Here is a 23,162-nt window from a genome sequence, read left to right on the forward strand (position 1 = left end):
TCCTGGCTTTGAAGTTGAAGGCTGGTTTCATTCTGCTATGCAGAGCTGATAAGAGAGGCCCTGTTTGTTAGCGAAAACACAAAAATGCATCTTCTATTTGCAGGTGGTGGGGGTGGGGGTTACAAGGAGAAAATGCTTAAACTTCCAACTCTGTGATTCTGACTCAACAACCACAACATATCTTTGCCACTGCCCTGTACTGGAAATGTGTTGGAAAGAAAACCATCTCTCTCCTGCCTGCTTATTTTGCAAGGAATTCAGTGCAGCTTTGGCCTTGAAGCTCTGCCAGCTTCCTACTTAGTTTTAACAAGAAGCAGACACCAAGCTAAACAGAGATTTTTAATGCATTTGTTTTACACACTTGATGTAACGTTCGTTAAATCTCAAAGCCAGAGATGTCCAGTGTCAATCAGATTATCTCTGTCAATTGAGTCAATTAAGGATCAAGGCCCCTTTATGTTTTCACACTGTTGAGTCAGAATCACATGACCACATGACCTGGAAGCTGTACGCCGGCTCCCTCGGCCAATAAAGCGAGATGAGCGCCGCAACCCCAGAGTCGGTCACGACTGGACCTAATGGGCAGGGGTCCCTTTACCTTTACCTTTTATCCAATCATATTGCTGAAAGGGATCGCTCATGGGCTAATCATGTAAAGAGAATGTTATAAAAGTGCCTTGAATTTTGCGTCCGGCGTCCATAATTTGGAGAATTCCTCTGGATCATTTATTCTTACTGCAGTCTGCAATAAATCTGAACTCTTTCCATGACGTTGCTGTCTTTATTTGGCAAAAGAGGACCGGTGTCATTTCCAGACCCCCTTTGTAGGGTAACAGAATCACTCTGGCTCCTGAAGGTAATCTTGTCATTGTGACTACTACTAGTCAAATATTACATCGCCAAAAGGGCATGCTGTGATCTGCCAGGGGAAATTTGGCATTTTAAAGCTCGTTTTACATTGTACTTTATTTGGGCCTGAGCTAAATCTCTGTCAATGTTGCTTTGTGTTATTTTCATTCATTTTGTAACGGTCTGATAACCTGATGTTGTTGTTTAGTCGTTTAGTCATGTCCGACTCTTCATGACCCCATGGACCAGAGCATGCCAGGCACTCCTGTCTTCTACTGCCTCCCACAGTTTGGTCAAACTCATGCTGGTTGCTTCGAGAACACTGTCCAACCATCTCGTCCTCTGTCATCCCCTTCTCCGTGTGCCCTCCATCTTTCCCAACATCAGGGTCTTTTCCAGGGAGTCTTCTCTTCTCATGAGGTGGCCAAAGTATTGGAGCCTCATCTTCATGATTTGTCCTTCCAGTGAGCACTCAGGGCTGATTTCCTTCAGAATGGAGAGGTTTGATCTTCTTGCAGTCCATGGGACTCTCAAGAGTCTCCTCCAGCACCATAATTCAAAAGCATCAATTCTTCGGCGATCAGCAATTCTGGATCTTATAGCTTTGTTGCCCAAGCATTTGCCTAATCCTCTTCAAAGCCATCCAGATTAGTGGCCATCCCTACTCCTTGTGGGAGCGATTTCCATAGGTTAACTTTTTATGAAAAAGCATTTCCTTTTGTCTGTCCTGAATCTCCCAACTATCAATTTCATTGGAACATCCCTGCTACAGTACACAGTAATTGAATCACAGAAGTTTCCCATCCATACTTACTGGCATTATTACACATGCCTTGTAATGTTTGTGTTGTTTTTGTGGGAGATTAGTCTTTTAGTTCTGCAGCTCCTTTCCCCTGGAACTCCCTGCCTGCTGGTATTAGGCAGAGCCTTCATTGCACTGTTTTCGATAGCCACTAAAAACTTTTTAAAGGCAAACCCAGACACCTGATTTTATTGTGTACATTTTTTTAAATGTTGATGTTATCTGTGATACGTTTAATACATCTACTGCTTTTAAAGCCTGCTTTATTACTATATTCAATGAATATTTTGCATTGTTTTATTAATGTATTTATTAATGCATCTATTATCGTTGAAATTTGTACACAGCCCTACATCTGTAGAGCTCAAGGCAGTTCACAATATAATATATAAACTGCTTAGAGATTATTATTATTTGATTAAGCGGTATATAAATCTTGCTAAGTAAATGAAATAAAGAAATAGCAAAAACACACTCTTTACCTGGTCACAGTTCTTCCCACTATGAAGATGTACTGTAATTCTGTTTACATTAGCATAGTTCTTTCTAAATTTGCATCTATAAATGTACATTAGCATATGCAACTTGTACACAAACCTATTCTCTTCTGTGGTGATCAGTGTCGGATTTACATATGATCGAAACAAGCTATAGCTTAGTGCCCCACACTCTTGGGGGCCCCAAAAAAATTTAAAGGAAAAAAACACCTGGATGTACATTTCCAAAATATAAGATAAAAAACAAACAAAATAAAACCTACATACAGCAATAGTGTTTTGTGTTGTGTAGGCTCCTATGATGTAAGTAATGAGCCCTGCCTACTAGCCTGCTCCCTAAAATATCACTGGTTTGCTCATTTTTAATATACTTCTTCTTAATTGTATTTCAGTTCAACAATTACATTGATAAAATACATATTTTGTTCTGTGGAAATGGCTTTGGATACCTATTAGGTCCATAAATTACCAAATAGCATATATTCAACACAAAAAAACAGTGACAACTTGTTGACAAAGGACAGCTGGGCATATAAAGGGCCCCATTACCTTCAGTAGTTTAGGGCCTCCTCAAACCTAAATCTGGCCCTGGTAGTGATGCTGATTATGTGTTTCCTACAGGCAAGTGGTTGGCTGTTGTGAGAACAGGCCGTTGTTCTTCTGTTCTTCTGTTCTTCTGTGTAAGGGGCATCCTAGCCAATGTGGATAAGCAACTGCTTTTCTTTGTCTTGGTTTTCCCCAGACATCCCGTTATCTGGACCTTCTCAGAGCTTGGCTGCAGAGTTTGCCAAAGCTGCAGAACAGTTGAAGAAGGAATCTGTGGATATCCGATTTGGCAAAGTGGATGTGACCGATCAGAAAGACTTAAAAAAGGAATTCGGCATCCTGGAATATCCGACCCTGAAGTTTTTTGTAGACGGTGACAGGAAAAACCCCGTTGATTGCAAAGGTAAGCCCATATGCAGCTGCAAATATGCCTGTTTGCTCACAAGGGGGAGCATGTGCCCAGCTCTCAAGCATACAACGGAATCATTTCAAAACGTAATAAATTTGAGCACATGCAAGAGTGTTGAATAAGGACAGGGGCATTTAGGGCTGGGTGGAAAGGGGTGGGAGGGAGACAGTTTCACAAAACACTTCATCCCCCACAAAATATGCCCACCACATTGGGAACAGTTGGGTTGTGTGTGTCTATGAAATGGGATGAAAATGCTCACTTTTCATAGCAGGGACATAAATCTTTGCTCACAAAAAGCACACTCTGAACATGTCGTCTGCCAGCATCACCAGATGCCTGCATACTCCAGAGATGGGGAATTCCTGGCCCTTCAGAGGTTGTTAGTATTGGAATGAGGAGAGGGGGGAATGAAACACAGTGGCTGCAATCTCCCTACTGCAACATTTTGTTGCAGGGTCTCATTTGGTCAAATCTTCAAAAACCACTGTGGCGATCACACAGGGCCCCCGGACGTTTGACGGTCTATTGACCCTGTGCCACCACTGTGATTGCTTTTTCCGCTGCCACCACCCCGTTTCTCACAGGGACACACGGAGTCCAGACAGTTGTTAACATAAACAAATACTCAAGTTTATTTTTAAGCGCAGGAACAAGCTTGTGGTTTCAGTTAGTTATTCTTGACAGTTTCTTAATCTTAGTTCCTAACAACCTCAAACTGATTATCCCCAACTATCTATCTGACTCCACCTAACAATTCCTCTCACTCTCTCACAATACAAGTCTACCAACCCACACCTAATCCTCCCCTCTTCCTTCTTCAACTCCCAAACCTCAACTGACTTTCAAAACCTCCCACTCTAACTTTTACTCCCCACTGGCCAATCACATTCTCACTCATTTAACCCTTTCCTAATGACCCACCTAGGAGGCAAACGCCACAACCGCTTTCAACTTAAGCAGATGGATTTTCAGGAGTTAAAACTTTGGATCCCTTGCCACTGGGGAAAGCTCAGCTTCAGCACTGAACAGCTCATGCACTGCTTCTCAGCACCTTTTTATTTCCCCTTTTGTTTAGCAGAAAAACATATGGGTTTTGCTTCTGCCACCTAATTCAATTAGGCAGCCTGCTCAATAAGCTGTGGAATGATCCTGAAATCATTCTGGATTAAATTGCTAGTCGATATTTTGTGCAGGGTTGGGACGCGGGCTGAACGGTGTTTTCCAGATTTGCCATGTAAATCACATCAGGACGTGCTCTTTTCGGGGTTTTCTTTAAATAATAATAATAAAAAAGAGAGTGGCTTGACCTGAACAAACCTGAACAGACGCGAAAGCTGGTGATTAGGCAGCTAATTGGCAGCACTTCCAATTACACAGGAAAGGCACAACCGTGCATTAGTTAAGCCAGGAATGGGGAACCTATTTCAGCCCAAGGATCACGTTTCCTTCTGGGCAATCTGCTGTGGGACACATGCCATGCCAGTGGTGGGAGGAGTCAGAGTTAAAAGTGGGCGGAGCAATGAATGTGAATATTTACATTTAGAATTGTTTCTACACCCCTCTCTCCCTGTCTTCCATCCAACCAACAGGCACTGTTAGAGTTCAGTGACATATTCCAGCCAGGCAAAAACACTCAAGGGTGCAAAACAGGACCTGTGAGAGGTGGGACAGTCCTGAGGGCCAGATAGAGAGATCTGGGGGGCCGCATTCAGACTCCTGGTCTGAGGCTCCCCACTACTCAGTTAAACTCTCTTAAAGTGCTCTGTTTGGATGTGTGAAAGGGCACGTCGGGACATGTGGGACATTAGGCCCCACCTGGACCACACATTTAAAGCACTCACATGCCACTTTAAACAGCCATGGCTGCCCCAAAGAATCCTGGGAATTGTAGTTTGTGAAGGGTGCTGAGGATTATAAAGAGAACTACTATTCGCCTCACAGAATTACGTTTATTAGTGAACTATGGGAAAGAGGGATTGTTTGTTTAACGATTCTGGTAATTGTATCATTCCTGCTGTTAAACCTGTTGATTCTTCTTCTTTTCTTTTCTTTTTAACAGGAGTTAGAGAAGCTTCTGCCTTCATTACATGGGTCAGGAGACAAATAGGACTCAGTACTGTACTTCTTAATAGCACAGACCAGGCCAAAACCTTCATAGACTCCGATGATTTGGTGGTGATTGGCTTTTTTAAGGTAAACTATTGTGGATGGGAATTGATGTGATGCAGCAGCAAAAAGAGCTAATGCAATTAATGATGGTGTAGTGTTCAGATCAAGGGAAATAATAGTACCTTGGTCAGACCCCACCTGGAGTACCATGAAATTTAGCAAAAAAAAAACCCCACATAGTAACATCTAGTTACTCTAGTTATCTCCCGCTTGGACTACTGCAATGCGCTCTATGTGGGGCTACCTTTGAAGGTGACCCAGAAACTATAACTAATCCAGAATACGGCAGCTAGAGTGGTGACTGGGGAGTGGCAGCCGAGACCACATAACACTTAAAAGACCTACATTGGCTCCCAGTACATTTCTGAGCACAATTCAAAGTGTTGGTGCTGTCCTTTAAAGCCCTAAACGGCCTTGGTCCTGTATACCTGAAGGAGCGTCTCCACCTCCATCGTTCTACCCGGACACTGAGGTCCAGTGCCGAGGGCCTGGCAGCTCCCTCACTGTGAGAAGCAAAGCTACAGGGAACCAGGCAGAGGGCCTTCTCAGTAGTGGCGCCCACCCTGTGGAACACCCTCCCATCAGATGTCAAAGAGATAAGCAATTACCTGACATTTAGAAGACATCTGAAGGCAGCCCTGTTCAGGGAAGTTTTTAATGTGTGACATTTTAATGTATTTTTAATCTTTGTTGGAAGCCACCCAGAGTGGTTGGGGAAACTCAGCCAGATGGGCAGGGTACAAATAATAAATCATCATCATCATCATCATCATCATTTATCATCTGAGGTCCTAAACTGCAGCTGATTTAGCCTGTGTGCGAATTCAGCACTGAGTTTCACGTTGTGTCCTGTTGTTGATGTGCAACTCTTAGATGACTTTAAAGGAGGCTTAGACAAATTCATGAAAGATAGGGCTATCAGTGGCTACGAACCGTGATGGCGATACTCTTTGTCCATGGTCAGTGGCAGAAAACCTTCTGAATACCAATTGCTGGAAGCTGTAGGAGGAGAGAGGGCTCTTGTGGGTTTCCTACACACATCTGGTTGGCCAATGTGAAAACAGGATTCTGTACTAGATAGGCTACTGTACTGACCCAGCAGGGCTTCTCTTATGTTTTTCTCCCCTCAACCCTCCCCATATACAGAGCCTTCAAGGTGGAGCTGTGGAGGTTTTCTATGATTCTGCAAGAGATGTCCCTGAACTTCCATTTGGAGTAACAGCCAGCGAAGAGGTTTTTGCTGACTTTGGCATCAGAGAAGACACGGTGGTTGTGTTCCAAAAGGTATTATTAACATGTGTATCTTATATACTAATGTTAAACTCATTCTCCAGTGGGATCCCTATGTAGTGGAAACAGTGCAGAAATACATTATATGTATAAAAAGCTGTAAGGGAACAGGGACAGGCCAGCAGCTTTTGGCTCTCCTCTCCTTGAACAATGCAGTGTAATGATTAAGAGCAGTGGACTCGTAATCTGGTGAACTGGGTTCGATTCCCCACTTCTCTACATGCAGCTGCTGGGTGACCTTGGGCTAGTCACACTTCTCTGAAGTCTCTCAGCTTCACTCACCTCACAGAGTGTTTGTTGTGGGGCAGAAAGGGAAAGGAGATTGTTAGCCACTTTGAGACTCCTTAGGGTAGTGATAAAGCAGGATATCAAATCCAAACTCTTCTTCTTATTATTATTCCTTCCAGCTGCTTGTTACAAGAACTCCATTATGGTCTTAGTGTCTGGACTTCTTGTTTTCCTTCAAACTCCCAATTTCCTTTCCTTTTGTGCTATGTCTTTTATATTTGAAGCCTGAGGTGATATTTTGTGATCTCCTCACAGAGCCTTTTTCTTTGCTGGAGTGAAATGCTTCAACTAAACAGCTGGATGAAATGAGAGCAGTGCACCTTTTTCACATTAGTGGAAATGGCCACTGCTATCTGTCACGTGATTAAACACAGCCATTATGCTTTGACCGATGGGAAAATGTTGTGGCTCTTTAAAAAAATGAGATGACTGTGTTTGATGGAAGTTGTAGTCCAGGGATTCAGACATGGGACATTCCAAGCCCCAGCTGGAGAGGCCGAGGATTAAAACTGGGACCTTCTGCACCCAAAGCAGATGGTTAGAGAAAGCTGCTTTATCATAGAATTGTAGAGTTAGAAGGGATCCCAAGGGTCATCTAGTCCAACCCCCTGCAATGAAGGAATCCTAGCCCCAGCCATCCCTGGGTGGGCTTGAACCACCAACCTTCTGGTTAGCAGCCAGACACACTGACTCATTGCGCCACAGGAGGGCAGCCATTTTTCAAACATCATTTCTCGAAAGGCACAAGGCAGCAACTGAATCCAACGATTCGCCCTCCCCATGCGAATGTTAACAGGGAATGTGGCCCCCTTTATTGTTAAATCGAATATTTCTTGTGCTCCAGGGAAAGCCCGTTCATAATGAAGCATCCGAAGAAGGCAAACTGAACAAAGTGGACCTTACTGGATTAATAAAAACATTCACCATGGATTTAGTCATAGAGTATAATCTTGAGGTGAGTTTGGAGCTGCCTGAGTGGTTGGAGTCTCAGATTAGGATTGGGGAGACCTGAGTTTGGGTCTCTACTCAATCATTAGGCTCCCTGGATGATCCGGGGCCATTTTCTATGACCGAGGGTACACTGAGATGAGTGGGTCCGTGCCCCATTTGCCCTAATAGCCCAGACTTCTCTGCTCAGCTCAATACAGTGGTACCTCGGGTTAAGAACTTAATTCGTTCCGAAGGTCCGTTCTTAACCTGAAACTGTTCTTAACCTGAGGCACCACTTACGTAATGGGGCCTCCTGCTGCTGCTGCGATTTCTGTTCTCATCCTGAAGCAAAGTTCTTAACCCAAGGTAATATTTCTGGATTAACAGAGTCTGTAACCTGAAGTGTATGTAACCTGAAGCATACGTAACCCGAGGTACCACTGTATTCTCTACAGCAGGGATGTGAGCTGCTTCTATCTCCCTCTCTTAGTAAATGCTCCAGCTCCCAATTACAGTGGTACCTCAGGTTAAGTACTTAATTTGTTCTGGAGGTCCGTTCTTAACCTGAAACTATTCTTAACCTGAAGCACTACTTTAGCTAATGGGGCCTCCTGCTGCCGCCACGCTGCCGGAGCACGATTTCTGTTCTCCTGAAGCAAAGTTCTTAACCTGAGGTACTATTTCTGGGTTAGCGGAGTCTGTAACCTGAAGCGTATGTAACCTGAGGTACCACTGTACTAGAATATCTCCAACAAGAAACTTTGAAATAGTCCCACAGTCTTGCTGTCTCTGAACGGGGCAGTAAAGAATTCAGGTTCATTCATTTCAACAGGTCTACTCTAAGTAGGGCTTAGCTGACTACAACCCTCAGTCTCTTTCTGGATTGTGACCTTCGTTGCCAGGCTTCTGTGAGAGAGCTCTGATGTTTTGTTTTCCAGACATCTGTGAAGATTTTTGACGTGCCCGTTGAAAATCACATCGTTCTCTTCATGGCCAAGAGTGCTGACATGTTTGGCTCAGCTTATGACAATTATACATCTGCTGCCTCGGAATTCAGAGGGAAGGTTGGTAAAATGTCGCTTTCTGGAGTTCTCCTGGATTGCAAATATTGGATGTCAGAGTGCTGAGGACATTGTAGATGTTTGCTTTCCTGGGATCGTCTCGCAAGCCTATATTCAAATGCAGTTCCAAAGGCAGTCCTGTAAATGACGGACTGGGGGCGAGCAGCTGTGAAATATGAGAAATAGCCCCAGTCATATAGTTGTTTATAGGTTTGACATCTGACAGGAGGGAGTTCCACAGGGTGGGTGCCACTACTGAGAAGGCCCTCTGCTTAGTTCCCTGCGGTAGATATTTTATTCATTTATTTACACATTTATAACTTGCACTTTCATACAAATATATCAAGGAAATATACAACAAAAAGCATCCATAAAGATATCATTTTAAACATGCGTGTTGAAGTTTTTTCTACAATCAAACAGTATATTTTTTAATGAAATAAATAAATTATTGTTATTGGTATTTGAATTTCTATACTGCCTTTCACTTGAGGGTCACAGAGCAGTAAATAATAATAATAATATAAAATAAAATAATAAAAAAATCAGTCTTCAGGCACCGTCTAGGACAGCCATTTTGAGGCCCCAAATGCTGTTGGATTATAAGCCCCACTGTCCCCAGACAGCATAGCCAATGGTCAGGGATGATGGGAGTTATAATCAGAACAATGTCTGGGGGCCTAAGGTGGGAAACTGTTCTGGGATGTAAGGGGGTAGAAATATTTCTTGCTTCTTTCATTCTTCAGATCATGTTCATCTTTGTGGATACTGATGAAACCAGAAATGGCCGTGTGATTGAGTACTTCCGGGTAACAGAGGTAGAAGTCCCTTCTGTTCAAATCCTAAACTTGACAAGTAATGTCAAGTACAAGATGCCTGCAGATGAAGTGACCCCGGAGAATCTACGACACTTCTGCCGGAACTACTTAGAAGGAAAAGCAAAGGTGAGCTTTTGGGATGGAAGCAAACAGGGTCACACTTTTCATTTGGCATACCATGGCAAACAATTTGTCGGTTTCATTGGTGTGGCTCCTATTGAGCCTCACAAGTGAATCAATTGCTTTTTTTGCAGTGTTTTATTAATGTGCATGTATAGTTAAAGTTAAACCACCCTAGAAATTGTAATGTTGATGGCAGCTGATGATCGGTGGGTTCTTTGGCTGGCAGCCAAAGGGAGCCTGTAAAATGCAGGCTATTTTCTCTATCACCCACCTGGGGAGAGAATGCTTTGCCAACCCTATGATCAACGCTCCCTACAGCACTGAGTGTAGGGCTAGCAATGCCCTTTGTGCTGTGGTTCCCAGGCATTCACCCACCAGCAATAATAGTGCCATGTCAAATTTGGCACACAAGGCTGATCCTGATAAGGATTTGGTTTGTGGAGCCAAAACAGTTCCCCACCATTGCACTAAACCCTGCTGTCTTTTAGCTATAGTCTCCTATTTTTTCTTTGCTGTTTCCTTCAGAGTTGCCTTACTTCTTTTTAAAAAATGCTGTTGTTGGTTGGTTGGTAGGTTTCAAAGCCACTTCCGCTTTGAAGGAGGTGGGGTTGCGGGCACTCACGACCCCTTCACATGCGCAGGGGTGTGGTCAGCCCTGCGCGATTGGGGAGATTCCCAGCTGCGTCACTGCCCAGACAACCAATCCGAGTGGTCTGGGGGTGTGGCCTGCTTGATTTAAGCAGGACGCAGTAGGAAGCTCTTCCCTTTTCGCTCTTCCAGCTGCTCCTGTTTTCCCACCCTCCCACCCTTTAGATTTTTTTATCTCTTTTGACCTTGCTATGGACTTTGGTTGGTCACTGTTGAGGAGCCTGGTAAGACTTTTCCACTTGGCAAATTGGCACCAGCTACTTGGTTTTCTCCTACCTCGTAGCAAATCATCACAACTTTGTAAAGTTTGGTGGTTAGGCATTGGAATATTGCTGGAGAAGAGGGGAGGGGAGGTAGCGCCATCACCTCCCCCACACATTCTGTTAAAGGATTCTGGGGGCGTCACCCTGTCCGAAGCCTGGGGAGGCTAGGGCCTAAGGCACGACCCCTATTGGTGACCCTGGCGGAGCTCCTAGTTGATGTGCATCAGCAGGACTCCCCTATGGGTGGTTAACCCTTCCCGGACTCCCTGTAGATGGGCAGGAGTCAGATATAGTTAGTTCCAATGCCTAAGCCAATACTGCTCACAATATGTAACCAATAAAGTTGTGGCCTTTTTTAGCCCATTAACCTAAAATACTGCCGTCAAGTGTCTTTATTCAACCTGGGGGGGGGGGGGGAGAGTCGGGACCTTGCCACATAACAAGCCTTTCCCAGACATGTACTTTTAATATGTACATTTGTCTTTAATATCTGCTGAGTTTATCTCTGTCTTGATCATTTTATTATGTCTGCTGTTTTTAAAGTCTGCCTTGCTTTTGCTCTTTTTAATCAATATTGCATGCCACGTTATGTGAACTGCCTATATATTTTGATGAAGTGGTATATAAATCTTGATAAGGAACTATATAAATCCTCAGTCAGAGTTCGAGATGCATGGAATGCCAGGTGGAATCCCAGGTGGAGACATGGTTCAATAATATTTGGGATATTGCTAGTTCAGAACGACTAACTGGACTCAGAAGAATTGCAGATGATAAAAGAAAACATCTTTAATGAAACCTGGTTTCCCTTTTTTCATATGTAAGGGGAAAAGAAAGTAAAGTTCTTCCACCAGCCTCACAAACCTTTCTATGGAGAACCTGTATGGACTGCCAACGTCTTAAAACCATGTAAATTGACACCACGGTTTTGGTGCTTTGTTCTTTGCTGTGACTGCATTGTATAGTGCATTTTGGTTTAAGATGAGTGGAATGCCAGACATATTGAATCAGAAGATGCTGAGGCAACAGAGTAGAAGGAAATCCACTCCCTATTCTGTACATGGTTGGGGAAGGTGCCTTACAACAGGGAAGTGTTAAGTTGTGGGTGAACACAGCAATTCTCCAAACAGCTCTTGTTTATTCACAGGCCAGAACACAACTGAACTAAAGGGTTCAGCCAGCCTGCTTATATAGAGCTCCACTACAATGCAACAGTAACCATTTTCTGTAACTATCCAATCACTGAACGTCACTTTCGATCCCTTATTTGCATAACTATCTACAGTATTCCCCTGCTGGCCCAGGGTGAGAACTTTAGTACATAACAGGAAGGGACATAGCTCAGTAGCTGAGCATTAGTTTTGTATCAGAGGTTCAATCCCCAGGTTCAATCCCTACCATCTCCGGGTAGAGCTTGGAGGGAACTCTGCCTGAAACACTGGTGAGCTGCTGCTAATCAGGGGAGACAATACTGAACTAGATGGAGCGAAGGTCGACTCAGAATTTCACCAAGGGCCATGGAGAGATAGAGCATCTATTTTGTATACAGATGGTCTCAGGATGAGTCCTCAGCATCTCCCAGTAAGTCTGAGAATGTCCTCTGCCTGAAATACTATAGATCAGGGGTCAGCAAACTTTTCCAGCAGGGGGCCGGTCCACTGTCCCTCAGACCTTATGGGGGGGCGAGACTATATTTTGAAGGAGAAAAATGAACAAATTCCTATGCCCCACAAATAACCCAGAGATGCATTTTAAATAAAAGCACACCTTCTACTCATGTAAAAACACGCTCATTCCTAGACCATCTGCAGGCCAGATTTAGAAGGCGATTGGGCCGGATCCAGCCCCCGGGCCTTAGTTTGCCTACCTATGCTATAGATGGACCCATGGCTTGACTCGGTATAAAGTATCATCCTATGTCCCTGGGATTTTGACAAATTGCTCTACTGTAGTGAGTAGTTCTGCTCTCCTGCTATGGGACAAAGCAGACAGCTGGTAATTAAAGTGAAAGGGAACATGTGGCCAGCCAGATAAGCCTCACCAAGGACTTTTAGCAAAGAGAGCCACTTAACCACCCAGCACAGCTTCAAAGATGAGCCCCTGTTGACATCCGTTCTTATCTCTTTCCCCCTTATTAGCCACATAAATCCAGCGAGGAAATCCAAGAAGGCTGGGATAAGAAGCCGGTGAAAGTGCTGGTTGGGAGCAACTTTGACCGGGTTGTCTTTAATAAGAAGAACCACGTGTTTGTCCTGTTCTGTGAGTATCACTTGCACTTCTGAAGAGGAGACTCTGGTGGATGAGCTCTCACAGGGAAAGAATTACTTGATTTGATTGAAGACAGCAGCAGAGTGGCACACTGAGCTGATATGGAGTCGGCTTGTGTATGTTCAAGCAAATGCTGCTAGTTTAAACTTGCCTGCAGCGGAAACAGTTTTCACTCCCATAGCGCACATTTCATGCACACTTGGACCACTTTAACAGTCATGGAGGATCCTGGGAACTGTAGTTTGTTTAGGCTGCTGACCTCACAGAACTACAATCCCAGGCCATTTAGCAAACTAAAGTTCCCAGGATTCCCCTTTGAAAGTTTATTTTTTAAAATAAAAAGTACTTGCCAGTGCATTCCAATACCTCTCTTTTGTTTCTCAGTAGTCTAACTTTGGCTACAGTGGTAACTCGGGTTACGTACTTAATTCCTTCCAGAGGTCCATTCTTAACCTGAAACTGTTCTTAACCTGAAGACCACTTTAGCTAATGGGGCCTCCTGCTGCCGCTGAGCCGCTGGAGCATGATTTCGGTTCTCATCCTGAAGCAAAGTTCTTAACCCGAGGTATTATTTCTGGGTTAGCGGAGTCTGTAACCTGAAGCGTATGTAACCTGAGGTACAACTGTACAGTTCTGTCGGCACTCACTAGCTGACTACACCATTAGAAGGTGTTATAAGTTCAGCACCACCACTATTAATTAATTAATTAATTAATTAATTAATTAATTAATTTTAAAATGGCATATTCTTGGTTTTCGATCCTAGATGCACCCTGGTCTCGCGACTGCCAAAAACTGCTACCTGTATGGGACGAATTTGGCAAGTTGTATGAAAGCCGGAAAAACGTTGTCATTGCCAAAATAGACTTCACGGCAAATGACATTCTGTTAATCAACCTGGAACGGTACCCCTTCTTCAGGTACTTTCCTGCAGGATCTGAAACGGAGGTGAGATGTTTTCCACCCTCATTGGGTACTTATGGGTAATGGATGTCTTGTGATGAAATAGGAGGGGGAAGGGATGCAATTCTAGCAGCAAGCGAGGGTGTTCTGTGGACTCAAAAGCAAAGGAAAACTACATTTCTTGCTGTTACCATGCATGAATCATGGAGAAACAGACACACACATCTGCAGAAAGATAGCGGAGTAGCAACACTTTCCAATTACATTTGTGGGTGTGTCAGAGCTAGGGTTGCCATACGCCTGGAATTTCCTGGAAATATCTGGAATACTGTTGTCCGGGGAAATCCATGTCAACCCATGTCAAAGCTCGCCAGTGTGGTGTAGTGGTTTAAGAGTGGTGGACTCGTAATCTGGTGAACTGGGTTTGCGTCTCCGCTCCTCCACATGCAGCTGCTGGGTGACCTTGGGCCAGTCACATTTCTCTGAAGTCTCTCAGCCTCACTCACCTCACAGACTGTATGTTGTGGGGGAGGAAGGGAAAGGAGATTGTTAGCCGCTTTGAGACTCCTTGGATATCAAATCCAAACTCTTCTTCTTCTTCAACAACAACTTTTCACTGTTTGGCAGCCTAGTCAGAGCACACCCACTGGTGTGAATTAAATTTAGCTGGCAGATCGGTCAAAAAGCTACGGTTCCACAATGCAGCAGGTATTGCAATGTGAGAAACATTAGGAAACAGGACAGAAGCACTAGCATTATATTCAGAAAATGAATTCAGCATTCCCTCACATCTGAATGGGCACTTAATATCTCAAGCAATGCTTGAAACATTTCTGGGTGCAACAGAAACTTCTGGCGCCTTCTTCCCGATTACGTTTCAGACCCACCATTCTTCTGTGCTTTTCAAAAAGAAACAACAACCATGGAATTAGTCTTACAACAAAGGAGGTCACAAATAATAAAAAATACATCAAACAAATGGGTTTGCTTCACCATTTCGATGGATAATCTAACTGAAGTGAGAACATCACCTCTGGAGCCAAGTAATTCAATTCAATGGCACTCTTTTATAATTAAGACATTACTCAGGTTTTCCTTTTTTTCCCCCTCCTCTCTCCCCCTATTCCCCACACATAAATTACATCCAAAGACATTTGTCCTCATTTAATCTCTTAGGAAGGTAATGCTGTGTGTGCATGCCCAGATTCTAATGAACCAAAGAGGGAGCCCTGAGCATTTAGGTGGCGTAAAAATGTGTCTGTTTACCGAAGCCTGGGGCATTTGGTTCTTTTTGGAATATAAATGCATTTCCTTTTCTTGTTTTGCATTGCTCCTGGCCTGATGTGTTTTCACCCTCTAGGAATACTAATTGAGAAGGTCGGCAGCTGGGATGTGTTGCCATTAGTTCTCTCAATTGGCCATGCACTGGAATAAAATAATCAAATCACAGATTTGGAGGGTGGGGGCAGGACTTGTTTGCCACTGGGTCCAATTTCCTGCTTGATGCTGGCAGTCCAGAGTAGAGATGTAAAATTTCCGGAAATTTTGAAGCCATGAGGAAAAAAACGTTTCCCACCGGGAAAAAAAGGAAATTTTGGAAAATTGGGGGGGGGGGGAATAAGTGTGGAGTAGTTTTACAAATTGTGTGAAACATAGTGTAGATAAAAGTATTATGCTTGCAATAAAACAGGTAACCACCCCCTTTCCCTCAAAAGCAAGAAACCATCAACATAAAAAATATTCAGATCTGCCCCTTAGCACCAACAGCAAATAAAGTTAAGGTCCACCTCAATATTTAAGCTCCCTAAAAGGTCTACAGGTTTTTTCAGGTTTTTTCCCCAAATCTTAAGATATTGTAAGCAGTTTTCTTCATGGTAGTTCTTCAGATCAAAGAGCAGGTTTTTGTCTAAGTTCAGATTCACTTGGATGCCATTTTGAATCAAGATGGCAGACTGAACGTTTCAAAACTGCACTGACTTTAACCCCCGATTTCAACTGTTTCTTGGAATTCCCGAGCAATGCCAGGCACTTGCTGCTATTTTAATTTATGTACTGCTTTTTGCCAGATTGGCTTCTCAACAGTTTACAATATATATATATATATATATATATGCAGGTTTTGGTGTCCTCGGGTGTCTTCCCGTGTAAAAGTTGGGGTGTCTAGGCGACGTTTCGACGAGGTCTCACTCGTCATCTTCAGGCTGGTGCTTTCGGCTTCTTGTTACTGGAACAGAGCAGGATCTCAGTGTTTGAGTTCCTATAAATACTGTTGAGGGGGTGTGGTGTATAGCCTCCAATGTTCTGGGCAGAGAGGAAGTTCCCAGGCTAGTGTGCCTTTTCTTCTTTTGTTCCTTAATTACTTGAGGGATATCTTGAGTGATTTCTTGAGTGATATCCTGAGTACCACTTAGGTGGGTCATTAGGTGTGGATTGGTTGCTAAAGTCTTTGTGTCTTGACCTCTTGAACTTTGTGAAGAGTTTTTCTGAGAAGATGGCTGTACTGCACTTAGTTGTGCTCTGGCTTGGCTTCGTGTATAGGGGCGAGCTGTGGTTTTGTGGCCTGTGTCAGCCAGATCTGTGTAGGGATTGCAGGGGGGTGCAGCATCCGGAGGTGCCACCATGGTTTGGCTACTGGATGGTGTCTGTAATTTATCTGTGGAGAGGGTCTGGGTTTGGGTCTGGTGTGGTTGATTGGTGATGGCGTTCTGTGTGCCTCTGGATCTGGTGTCAGTTTTTGTGGGGAGGGCTAATTTCCAGATGTCTGGCAAGCGGGATGTGTCGTCACGCTTGTTCATGTTGTGAGGGTGTTTCTCTATCTCGATGGCTTCCATGATTATTCTCTTGTGGTGATGTTCCATGTTAAAGAGCAATTTGGAATCTGCAAAATTAATTTCGTGTCCTGTTTCTTTCTTTCTTACATGAAAGAAACAGGACACGAAATTAATTTTGCAGATTCCAAATTGCTCTTTAACATGGAACATCACCACAAGAGAATAATCATGGAAGCCATCGAGATAGAGAAACACCCTCACAACATGAACAAGCGTGACGACACATCCCGCTTGCCAGACATCTGGAAATTAGCCCTCCCCACAAAAACTGACACCAGATCCAGAGGCACACAGAACGCCATCACCAATCAACCACACCAGACCCAAACCCAGACCCTCTCCACAGATAAATTACAGACACCATCCAGTAGCCAAACCATGGTGGCACCTCCGGATGCTGCACCCCCCTGCAATCCCTACACAGATCTGGCTGACACAGGCCACAAAACCACAGCTCGCCCCTATACACGAAGCCAAGCCAGAGCACAACTAAGTGCAGTACAGCCATCTTCTCAGAAAAACTCTTCACAAAGTTCAAGAGGTCAAGACACAAAGACTTTAGCAACTAATCCACACCTAATGACCCACCTAAGTGGTACTCAGGATATCACTCAAGAAATCACTCAAGATATCCCTCAAGTAATTAAGGAACAAAAGAAGAAAAGGCACACTAGCCTGGGAACTTCCTCTCTGCCCAGAACATTGGAGGCTATACACCACACCCCCTCAACAGTATTTATAGGAACTCAAACACTGAGATCCTGCTCTGTTCCAGTAACAAGAAGCCGAAAGCACCAGCCTGGAGATGACGAGTGAGACCTCGTCGAAACGTCGCCTAGACACCCCAACTTTTACACGGGAAGACACCCGAGGACACCAAAACCTGCATTCCTGTACCCGTGAAAATCTACGAAAGCATATATATATATATATATATATATATATATATATATATATATATATATAAAAGACCAGGTCCACAAATATTAAAATACAGTGGTACCTCAGGTTAAGTACTTAATTCATTCCAGAGGTCCGTTCTTAACCTGAAACTGTTCTTAATCTGAAGCACCACTTTAGCTAATGGAGCCTCCTGCTGCTGCTGCGCCGCTGAAGCACGATTTCTGTTCTCATCCTGAAGCAAAGTTCTTAACCCAAGGTACTATTTCTGGGTTAGCAGAGTCTGTAACCTGAAGCATATGTAACCTGAAGCGTATGTAACCCGAGGTACCACTGTAGAAACATTCAGCATTAAAATATGAAATAAAAAACAATCCCATTAATTAAAACAGAAGATTCAGGTTGAGAGTTCAAGGGAAATGTCTTCAAAAGCCAGCAGAATGCCAATATGGATTGGGACCTTCATAAGCATTGGAACAATGGGCTGTATCCAGCTAAATACTACTTTGAGCAAAATTCGTAAACCAAAGTTAGTAATGTGCATTAACTTCATTAAGTCTACTCCAAGTATACAACCCAATATCTGTGTTAAAGGATGTCTGTAGGGCAAGCATGTACCAAGCATGTTGCCCTATGCATCCACAAAATAACAGACATTTCACTGTTCCATTCACCTCTCCCCCCTGTTTTTTCCTCCTCAAAGGTTGTCCCATACAAAGGCGAGCACAATCTCGATGCTTTTGCTAAATTCTTAGAAGAACAAATTAAGGCAAGAAAGAAGGTAAGGTATATATTTATGTTTAAAGGTGGTTTTAGGATTGTCTTGCACATAATGGATTCATGTACCCATGCCTGAGGAATCCTGTCTTTGTGGATTCACAATGCAAAATTACCTGATCCACACTTCTTGGGCTAATGTGTGGCTCAGAACCTATAGCACAGTCCTAAGCATGTTGGCGCTGTGGGTTAAACCACAGAGCCTAGGACTTGCCGATCAGAAGGTCAGCGGTTCGAATCCCCGCGACGGGGTGAGCTCCCGTTGCTCAGTCCCTGCTCCTGCCAACCTAGCAGTTTGAAAGCACATCAAAGTGCAAGTAGATAAATAGGTACCGCTGTGGCAGGAAGGTAAACGGCGTTTCCGTGCGCTGCTCTGGTTTGCCAGAAGCAGCTTTGTCACGCTGGCCACATGACCCAGAAGCTGTACGCCGGCTCCCTCAGCCAGTAAAGCGAGATGAGCGCCGCTAATGGTCAGGGGTCCCTTTACCTTTACCTTAAGCATGTCTACTCAGAAGTAAGACTTCTTGACTCCAGTGGGGCCCATGTCCTTCACAGAAGGCCATTGGCCCACCCCCAAGTTGTAAGTCCAGCCTGGCCAGTTTGCTGCTTCTTCTAAGGCTAACTTGTTATGAAGAATCTTTGTTGCATGACTTACTTTTTTTATTTGATTGTTTATCAGGACTCATCCAAAACCAAGAAAGAAGACTCTGAGAAGGAGAAGGAAAGAACTGTGCAAAAGGAAGAGCTGTAGGTTTTCCTTAAAGCACAGATAACATTGATTTTTGAAGGATGGTAGAGTTGTTTACAAGAATCTTGACCTGATCATATGGGATTTGGGAAAATATTCAAACAAATAAAGACAAGAGAAAGAAATGCACTGGTTTGATTGTGTGTGTTTTGGCTCAGTGATGATCATTCTCAGCAGGAGTGGAGATTGGCTCATGATAGAGAATGGAAAACTGGCTTATCCACCTCAGTCTTTTCTGAGCAAGCCCCCACCTGCTTCTCTTCTTAATGCCAACCAATCAGGACATGACTCTGCCTGTCATTACAATTAATCCAGAATGCGGCAGCTAGACTAGTGACTGGGAGCAGCCGCCAAGACCACATAACACTGGTCTTGAAAGACCTACATTGGCTCCCAGTACATTTCCGAGCACAATTCAAAGTGTTGGTGCTGACCTTTAAAGCTCTAAACAGCTTCAGCCCTGTATACCTGAAGGAGTGTCTCCACCCCCATCATTCAGCCCGGACACTGAGGTCCAGCGCCAAGGGCCTTCTGGCGGTTTCCTCACTGCAAGAAGCCAAGTTACAGGCAACCAGGCAGAGGGCCTTCTTGGTAGTGGCACCTGCCCTGTGGAACTCCCTCCCATCAGATGTCAAGGAAATAAGCAACTATCTGACTTTTAAAAGACATCTGTAGGTGGCACTGTTAAGGGAAGTTTTTAATGTTTAATGCTGTATTGTGTTTTTAATATTCGGTTGGAGGCCGCCCAGAGTGGCTGGGGAAACCCAGCCAGATGGGCGGGGTATAAATAAGAAATTATTAATATTATTATTATTGGCTCTTGTTCCACACACTGCTGATCTCCCCGCCTTCTGCCCCACTGGTCCCAATGAACCTCAGCTGCCTCTGGAATAGCTTTTGAGTATGTCTAACTCAGCTTCCTTGTTGCTAACCAAAGCAGACCCAGGAAAGTGTCCCGTCCCGTAGAAAGAGGTCTGCAGGCTGCTCTGATGAAGCTTTTCTGTTGGCACAGCTCAAATGCCCAGTTTGCACTTCATATTAACTCAAGCATTTGCAATTTTAATTCTTGCATTTGGGGAATTGCAGCTGTGTGAGGGGAATAGGGGTTTCCTAACAGCTCTCAGCACCCTTAACAAACTATAAGCTTTCCAAGATTCTTTGGGCGAAGCTGGGAGTGTTTAAAGCTGCCCCACAGTGGTGTGGATGTGACTTTTGCCATTTGAACCTGGCTCCAGCTGACCCTGGATTTTTTGGGAAAAGGTTAGATCCCATAAGCCCAAAGCCTGCCCTCTCCTACTCAAAGGTGCACTGAATTTTAGCCATCTCATTTATTCAGCTCCTGCATAGATAACCAGCAAGTCGGGCTGCCAGTGAGTTGAATAGATTGAACTGAAGATGAAATGGCAAGATGCAGAAGCTGAATTAAAGATGCAGGTTTTTCTAGGAATTTTGAATATGTAAGATGCCTTACATCCTCCCTTGTGTAACCACAGATGGCAAGAAATTTGATCCAGTTTTAATTTAAAGGCAAACCTACCAAATCCACATATTTTTTAAAAAGGGACAAACCAAAACACCACCCTCTTCTCAAATTTGCTTTTTTCTTAATTTTAAAACGCAGTTCTCCAGCCAAGTAGTGTGCACAAAGAATGCATATACCAGAGTGAAGTGCGCACAAAAGCACATATAATAGTAAAAATAGCATACCAAAATGTACTTTTTTAGAGGAAGTTGCTTTGCAAAAATTGGGGAAACAAGCACATGCAAATTTTGTGAGTTGGGAAAAATGGCCACTGAAAATATTTTCCTTTTCCTTCCCCACAATGTGAGGGGGGTGCAGGAATGCTCAAACTAGCTGTGTACCTTGCCACCCCATGCTTGGCAGCTATGACATCTTCTATCCACATATCAATGTTTGGTCCAGGATTTCCCTTTGCATGGAGCCCCATCTCAAGGACACCGAATGCATACTCAGCCTGGATGGGACTGCCAAGAGCATTGGTAGTGACAACTGGAACAGCCAGACAATGTAGCATAGTGGTTAGACTGCAGGGGTCAGCAAACTTCTTCAGTAGGGGGCCGGTCCACTGTCCCTCAGCCCTTGTGGGGGGACCGGACTATATTTTGAAAAAATAAAAAATAAAAAAATGAACTAATTCCTATGCCCCACAAATAACGCAGAGATGCATTTTAAATAAAAGCACACATTCTACTCATGTAAAAATGTGCTGATTCCTGGACTGTCTGCGGGCCGGATTTAGAAGGTGATTGGGCCAGATCCGGCCCCCGGGGCTTAGTCTGCCTACCCATGGTTTAGTCCTGCAGTGGTTCTCAACCTTGGGTCCCCAGATGTTTTTGGCCTACAACTCCCATGATCCCTAGCTCACAGGACCAGTGGTAAGGGATGATGGGAGTTGTAGGCCAAAAACATCTGGGGACCCAAGGTTGAGAAAGGCTGGTAGAGGGTCGGACTAGGACCTGTGAGATCAGGGTTCAAATCCCCAACTGGCCATGAAGACTCATTGGGTGAGCTTGGTTCAGTCGCTGCCTCTCAGCCCGAGCTACCTAACAGGGTTATTGTTGAGATTAAATGAGGGGGGTGAACCATGTATACCACCTTGATTTCCTTGGAGAAAAAGGTGGGAAATCAAGGCAATAAATAAATAAAAACTCCTTTCCCTTCCTTAACACACAGGGACTATTTTTGTGAAAATTCCTATACATAGTAGCAAATGGGTGTTTGTTTCAGTATGACTTAATAATGATCAGGATGATAATGTTCTTAAACAGCCTTCTGAAACAGGGTGAACCAGCAATAAGAAAAGCTAATGCTATTCTAGGCTGCATCAACAGAAGTCTAGCGTCCAGATCAAGGGAACTCATAGTTCCACTGTGTTTTGCCTTGGTCAGAGCCCACCTGGAGTCCTGTGTCCCGTTCTGGGCACCACCATTTTAAGAAGGATATTGACAAGCTGGAACGTGTGCAGAGGAGGGTGACCAAGATGATCAAGGGTCTGGAAACTAAGCCTTATGAGGGAGTTGGGCATGTTTAGTTTGGTAAAGAGGAGACAGAAGAAATACGACAACCATCTTCAAACAGCTAAAGGGTTGTCACATGGAAGATTGAGCAAGCTTGTTGTCTCCTGCTCTGGAGGGTAGGCCCCAAACCAATGAAGATTCCTGCTAAACATCATGAATAGCTTTCTGACAGCAAGAGCTGTTTGATAATGGAACAGACTCCTTTGGAAAGTGGTGGACTCTCCTTCCTTGGAGGTTTTTAAGCAGAGGTTTGATGGCCATCTGTGGTGGATGCTTTAGTTGAGATCCCTGCATTAGTTGAGATGACCCTCAGGCTCCCTTCCAACTCTACAATTCTATGATTCTATGAAAGTTGAGCAGATTGGGTGGGTGGAGTTTGGGGCAATGTATGTCCATGGGTTTTTAAGGGGAAGTCAGGGATCAGGAGCAGTGGTGGCTGGTACACATTGGGACTGGTGGGGTGGAAAGCAGAGAGACCAAGAGTGGATGGAGCCGGAGCCAAGGACAGAGAGAGCCACCTCCTGATTGGTTGTAAGAAAGAAGGCAGGCAAGCAAGGGCAGAGGTTGGCAGTGCTTCACTCACCTTAATGGAGCCGCATTTGCTGATGAGAAGTAGTCCTTGAAAGAAGCAAACAGTCTCCAGGTGAAGTGATGTAAGATCTTGAGTGGCTAAACTCCAATTACTTGACACTTCTTAATGTACAGTCAAGCCTTTCTTTGTTTAATTGAGGCTACTGAATCAATCAATTCTTTGAAAGCTCTTCAGTATCCCAAGACAGCTTTGAGATTGCTTTGTTCCAAAGACCAATATTTACTTCAATGAGTTAGCCAAGGTCCAGGCATGGTCCATGCAAAAGAGAAGCAAGCTAACTATTCAACTCCCTATTCTTTTTTAAAATGTTGCATCATTGTTTGCAAACTGGCATGGCTGAATCCCACTGGCTTCTGTTCTGAAGGTAACCACAAGGTTGTTTGGGCAAAAGATTGAGTTGCGCTCTTG

General features: G+C 44.1%; 1 protein-coding gene across 1 annotated transcript in view; it reads left to right on the forward strand.

Annotated features, from left to right (window-relative positions):
• Window positions 1–19,248, forward strand: part of PDILT (protein disulfide isomerase like, testis expressed) — a 25,773-nt gene extending 6,525 nt beyond the window's left edge. Inside the window, exons 2-11 of the mRNA XM_081888890.1 lie at window positions 2,891–3,097; window positions 5,166–5,299; window positions 6,422–6,559; window positions 7,698–7,808; window positions 8,722–8,847; window positions 9,591–9,788; window positions 12,835–12,955; window positions 13,731–13,912; window positions 18,302–18,379; window positions 19,055–19,248. Of these exons, the coding sequence (XP_081745016.1) occupies window positions 2,891–3,097; window positions 5,166–5,299; window positions 6,422–6,559; window positions 7,698–7,808; window positions 8,722–8,847; window positions 9,591–9,788; window positions 12,835–12,955; window positions 13,731–13,912; window positions 18,302–18,379; window positions 19,055–19,126 (1,367 nt within the window). The 3' untranslated portion in view covers window positions 19,127–19,248. The remainder of the gene's footprint in view (window positions 1–2,890; window positions 3,098–5,165; window positions 5,300–6,421; window positions 6,560–7,697; window positions 7,809–8,721; window positions 8,848–9,590; window positions 9,789–12,834; window positions 12,956–13,730; window positions 13,913–18,301; window positions 18,380–19,054) is intronic.
• Window positions 19,249–23,162: the final 3,914 nt, after the last annotated feature.

This window comes from Podarcis melisellensis, assembly GCF_964234715.1.
Source record: "Podarcis melisellensis genome assembly, chromosome: 14".
NCBI lineage: Eukaryota > Metazoa > Chordata > Lepidosauria > Squamata > Lacertidae > Podarcis > Podarcis melisellensis.